Raw genomic sequence first — 6,000 nt, 5'->3', positions numbered from 1 at the left:
GTTCCTAGTGTTAGCACAGACCTTCATTCATGCCCTCCAGATATTCTTAGGATGAGACCCAATGTGGAACAACTGCTGCAGGGAAGGGCTTGTCAAGGCAACATGGTTGTAGTAAGTTAAGAGGATGGCTTCAGGGCTATAGAATTCTTAGGCACTTTTCTTCCAAAGCTGGTGGGAGGGGTGGGAGGTCAGATTGTAATCTGGATCCTTCTTATTCTGGACAGACATAAAAATGACTGACATAATGGAGAAGAAATGCTCGCCTGATTTGTCCTTGGTGACAGACTGCATGGAGCATGCTCTGACTGCCTGCTACCCGCGCACCCGATACTCGGCTGGCTGGGATGCCAAACTTCTCTACCTCCCAATGAGCTACATGCCCACTGCCCTGGTGGATGCCATGATCTACTTGAACTCCCCAAGGCCTGCCAAGAGCCTATGAAGACAGGAGTGGGGTGCATGGTAGAGTACATTGAGGTGTTGTATAAGGGAGGGTAGGTTGGGGGATGAAGATAGGGTGGAGGGAGGGAGCTCTCTATGCAGCTTGGGTACACACTCACACCCTTCGACTCCTGCCATACTTCAGGACTACAGGATATTAGTAGAAAAGCATTAAGATTTGCAACTTAGGAATAAGGACCCAATAGCATTTACTCGTGCTGTATTGTCTTGGGTGGCCACGGAAGTATCTGTGTCTCATGGGTCCTTCTACCACTCTGAAGAATGCACATTCTTGGGGAGAGTGTGAGCAGAGGGGAGGCGGCCCAGCCCCCATCTGCTCTGCCTCCAGTCCATCTCAGAATCTGCAGTGGCATGTGGGCTATTTTCACCATTCTTCAGGGTGGAAATGGCCTAGAAGAGGTGAAGACACCCCTATTGTGAAAATAGCTGTGGGCATGGTGGGTAGGGAGGGAGACTTCCTGCCTGTGCTCTTCAGGTCCCAACTGAGCAGGGAGGCCTGTCACTTGAGATTAGGAGGCTATCCCAATCCTGGGAGGAGGGTCCTCTGTTGGGATTGTAAAGCTCTCTCCCTCTCCTGCAAGTGTGTAGACTGCATTTTCTAATGTTGGTTGTTTGGATCCAGGGGAGCACTGCTTGGCCAGCCATCTGCAGAACATTCCTGGAGGTCAGGCCCAGACCTGGGTAGGAGCAGCACCGAGGCATCCTTCTCCAGGTCCAGGCAATCCCTGGATCTCACCTGTCTCCTCGAGAGCTGGAAGAGCCTCTGCCCCTCAGAATACCTGCTCAACCTTTGAGGGGCAGCCTCTGCCTTCTTTCTTCCTAGCTTGCCCCATTCACTTCCCCTGGAGGCAAACAGTCTGGGAAATGTCTCCCAAGCCAGATCTGGAGGTGCTGGGCTGGTGGGGTGGGGGTACAGGTGGGAAGTAGGGGAGATTTTCCTTCCACCACTTCTCACCTCCATCCTCCACTGGCTTCAGGTAACTTCAGATTCAGGGCTGGGTCCATGATCTGAACCCTTCTTGCTAACACTTTTGGTACAGAATGCCCAAGTCCTGCTGATCTCTTCCAAGGTGACACCTCCTTCACTTGATTTTGGGACTGGTCAGTCTTTGTGACAGTGGTGTGTAGAGACACAGCTCTCTCTCCTGCATCTTTGGGGCCCTGACTCAATGTCTGATCTCTAGTCAGGGAGATTTTGGTCCTGGGAATTCTACAGTCTGTAAGGTGACCTGGCAACCAGGTTTATACTGTGTTTCCTGAGTATGATGCTGAAATTTGTTCCAAGTAACCACCCTGGGCCCAGCATCATTCTCTCTCTGCACACTATGGAATCCAGGGCACAGCACCTCACTCTCATATCTTTCTGCCTCATTTTCTTTCCTGGATGACCTCTTATCTTTGACAGTTACTTTCTTCTTTCAACTGGCCTGTCTCTTTGTACTAAGTGTTCCCTAAAGTTCTGGCCTCAGCCCTCTCTCCTCTCACATCTCATCCGCTCTCAGGGCAAAGGACTCTGTGCTACATCTTGCCTCCAGCTGCTCAAGGAACTTGAGGCCTGTGTATGCCATCTAGATGGACCTCAGCTCACTAAGGATCATATCAGAATGCTCTGTGCCCCTACTTCCCCTCCTTGTCCCCAGGGTCTCCTCTCCTGACTTCTTTCATCACCTATGGCTTCTACTCTGCTTTGTTATTGGTGCTGTATTTTGAAATCCCTTTACCCCACCACCACTCAATTTTTAGATATTTTCCATGTTCTCAGATTTCATTAAATGAACGAGATCCATGTCTTCTGTCTACTTAATTTTCCTTACCCGTAGGATGATTATTGCACCTCTCTGTTTGGGTGTCAGGGGAAATCAGCAGGCAAGATCAAATAAGGAGCTGTGTGTGAAGATGCATGTCTTGGTTGTCTAGGGGTGCTATAACAGAAATACCATAAGTGGGAAGTTTTAACCAACGGGAATTTATTCTCTTATAGTTTAAGAGGCTGGAAGTCTGAATTCAGAGTGCAGGCTTTAGGGCCTGGGTGAAGGCCTCTTGACCTTGGGCTTCAGCTCTGCCTCTAGTTCCTGGCATACTGGAGCTAAAGGCTTCTTTCTGACTCACACATCTACTGGCTGCTGAGGCTAACAAACCCAGAGTCAAGAGGTAAAATGGCATAATCCCAAGATCGGCAGGTAATAAAGGAGGCCTGGTTTGAGACCAGGAACAATCTCAAGATCAGAAGACGACACAGCAGGTCACACTGGTTCAAGTCCAAGAATTGGAGATGAAGACTTGGCCAAATGCAGGATCCAAAATGTGCCAAAATGCTAGAGACCTTTTGCAAAGTTTCTCCACATATACTGGAAGCAGGCCACACCCTGTAGGCAACTACTTAGCTGCTCACAGCAGTTTCCACCTGGAGGTGATAACAGTCTCATCACGGGGACTGACTATATCCAGCTGCCTAGCCACCCAAAACCACTGCCTAGCCAAGTTGACACACAACCTTAGCTACCACAACACATTATTGTTTTGTCCTATTTGTGTAAGAGACATCTTTTCCCCAAAGAAATGCCCAAAGGCATTTTATTTGGATATAATATTTGTGCCAGTTGTCAAGAAGCACTGACAAGTTTCAATTTAATCTAAAGTTGCAATAGAAGAAGCAATAAACCTGTATTTGCATTTTAGTTTCTTACCCATATAAACAAGACTTACTGTCTCCCATTATCAATATTTATCGAGCATTTACAATGTACTATAGAATATATATACTGCACAACAGAACACACAGAGTCATTGTCATTGCTCTTCAGGAATTTATATGGTAAAGCAGAAAAATACATCTTTCTTAATTTAGTAGATTGGTGTTTATTGCAAGGGACTGAGGACATATTCTGAAGGGTGATCTCTTGTTATCATTTAGCACCATTAGAAATTAGAAAGTAGAGGAAGAGAGAGGGTTTGCACTCAGACATTGAAAGGTCATTCAATATAAGTAGGTGAGGTAGGCAGAATGATGGCCCCATCCAAAGGTGTCCACGTCCTAGTCCCTAGAGCTCATGAATATGTTATCTTACCTGGCAAAGGAGAACAGTGATGGTAGATGGAATTAAGATTTCTTATCATTTCACCTTAGAATTGGGAAATTATCTTGAATTACCCACATGGACCCAGTGTAATCACAATGGCCCCTATAAAGGAAAGAGGCCTGAAGACGAGGGGTCAGAGTGATATGACATGAGAAGGTTCAACTTTCTGTTACCTCTTTGAAAGTCAAGGAAGGGGCCAAGAGCCAAGGAAGGAGTGTAGCCTCTTGAAGCTGGAAAAGTCATGAAAATGTACTCTCCCTAGAACCCCCAGAACAGAAAGCAGCCCTGCCGACACCTTGATTTTAGCCTAGTAAAGCCTGAGTCAGACATCTGACCTTCAGAAGTCTAACATAATAAATTTCTATTGTTTTATGCCACTAAGTGTGTGACAATTCTTACAGCAGTAACAGAAAATGAATACAGTAGAATTACAGGAAGATAAATGCAATCTCATCAACTAAGGAGGAAGCTATTGCAGCAAAGAAGATGAGGAAATAGTTTGTGGGATGCAAGCCAAGGATCCAGGTGTCAGACACTGGGTAGAATTAGCAAGGTCCTGCTCCCTTTTCCAAGGACACAACCACCAAAGTAGAAGTAGCTCGTGGCCAACCAGAAGAAGAGAGAAGGCCAAAGAAGGAAGGCAGTATTGAACACCTGTGAAGTAGAAGGACCAAAGATTCAAAATTCAAGGGAAGGTATAAGATAACAAGAGATTCTTAAAAACTTATCATTAATGCTACCCAGTTTTTGATGGGTCAAGAATATTGGAGCTTCCTTAAGTTAGAAAATGCATACAGCAAAAGTTTAAATGGAGCACATTACTTTATTCAGGTGGGTCCCACTTTCTAAATAAAAATTGATTTTTTTTTTTTTTTTTTTTTTTTGGTGTGTGGATGTAGTTGAAAGGAGAATGGGACTTAGTAGAAAAAGCTTTTATAATTGCAGTAATTTTGTTGCTGTAACAAATTTTACATTTAAACTTGGTAAAAATGTACATTCATTCCCAAGAAAGAACAAATTTGCAAAAATATACAATTTTCTTTACAGCTATTTTCAATTACAAAGACTAATTCACATGTAGAAGTATAAAGAAAGTAGTTGAAAACTCCATTCATAAAAATTTATTCCACTTATATTAAACACATGTTTTTTAACAACTATTCTTGTACTGTTCATGAAAATTTCATAAGACATTAAATAAAGGCAATCATTGTGTCAAGTTGAATCCCTGTTGTGTTAGTTATCTGTTGTTGTTGTTATGTGCCATCGAGTCAGACCCGACTCATAGCAACCCCTCCTTGGGTTTCTGAGGCAGTATCACTACTGAGGTAGATTGCCCAACCTTCCTTCTGAGGAGTGGCTGGTGGGTTTGGACCGCCAGCCTTCTGGTTAGCAGTCAAGTGCCTTAGGCACTACGCCACCAGAGCTCCTTGTTAGTTATCTGGTGCTGCTATAACAGAAATATCACCGGTGGATGCTCTAACAAACAGGTATTTATTTTCTCACAGTTTAGGAGACTGAAGTCTGAATTCAGAGTGCTGACTCTAGGGGAAGACTTCCTCTCTCCCTCAGCTCTTGAAGAAGGTCCTTGTCTCCTTAGCATCTGCTTCCTGGTTCTTGGAGAGCTCCGTGTGTCTTGGAATCTTTCTTATACCTATTTCTGCTTGCTTGCTTGTTTAATCTGTTTTATATCTAAAAAATGTTTGACTTATAAGACTCATCTTACACTTATCCTGTCTCATTAATGTAACAAAAACAACCTATTGCCAAACAGGGTTATAACAATAGGTGGAGAGGTTCTTATGGTTATATACAACACATATTTTGAGGGGGGACACAATTCAATCCATAACTCTTGCTAACTATTTTTACAGCACATACATGTTAGGGCAGTACTTTTTAAAAAATCGCAAAAGCAAAAACCTGGAAAAAAATCATTATTTGGGTTTTTGTGTGGTTATTATGTTTGATATATATGAAGTAATTGACATTGGCAATGAATGATGCCAAACATTTATAACCTATGTGAAAATTCCACGTCTCCCTATTGGTCATGTCAAGATGAAAGCAGGTAACTCCCTCTATGTTAACTAGCTCTATTCTAATAATATCAAGATTCAAATAGAAATAATATAAATTTATCATAAACATAAACAAAAATGTATTTGTAAGACAGTATGATGGCAAAGTGTCTACTGTATAAATTTTGGAATGAGGCAGTATGTAGTAAAGAATTAACCTTACCCAAAGAGAATTTTGGCCTTTGCCTTTGGCTACTGGAAGGTGATTTCTAGGTCCCTAGGATGTCCTATGTGATAGGAGTGTCTTTGTGTTCATGAGGGCATTGGCTACTGGACAGTTTAACATTATGATTTAACAGCATGGGGGCTTTGGGCCACACAACATCAGTTATTCCTTCAGAGGGAACTTAACTGGAGACTGAAGGTATATTATAGCC

The 6,000-nt window shown here is 43.2% G+C and overlaps 1 protein-coding gene across 1 annotated transcript in view; it reads left to right on the top strand.

Annotated features, from left to right (window-relative positions):
• Positions 1–442, top strand: part of LOC103209346 (retinol dehydrogenase 16-like) — a gene marked incomplete at its 5' end in the record, with an annotated part of 1,613 nt that extends 1,171 nt beyond the window's left edge. Inside the window, one exon of the mRNA XM_007955167.1 lies at positions 225–442. Within this exon, the coding sequence (XP_007953358.1) occupies positions 225–442 (218 nt within the window). The remainder of the gene's footprint in view (positions 1–224) is intronic.
• Between the last annotated feature and the right edge of the window lie 5,558 nt (positions 443–6,000).

The sequence above is a fragment of the Orycteropus afer genome, unplaced genomic scaffold (genome assembly GCF_000298275.1).
Source record: "Orycteropus afer afer isolate SDZICR_OR568_19922 unplaced genomic scaffold, OryAfe1.0 scaffold00490, whole genome shotgun sequence".
NCBI lineage: Eukaryota > Metazoa > Chordata > Mammalia > Tubulidentata > Orycteropodidae > Orycteropus > Orycteropus afer.
The sequence above is the reverse complement of the archived record's forward strand: the minus strand, read 5'-3'. Positions and strand labels throughout refer to the sequence as shown.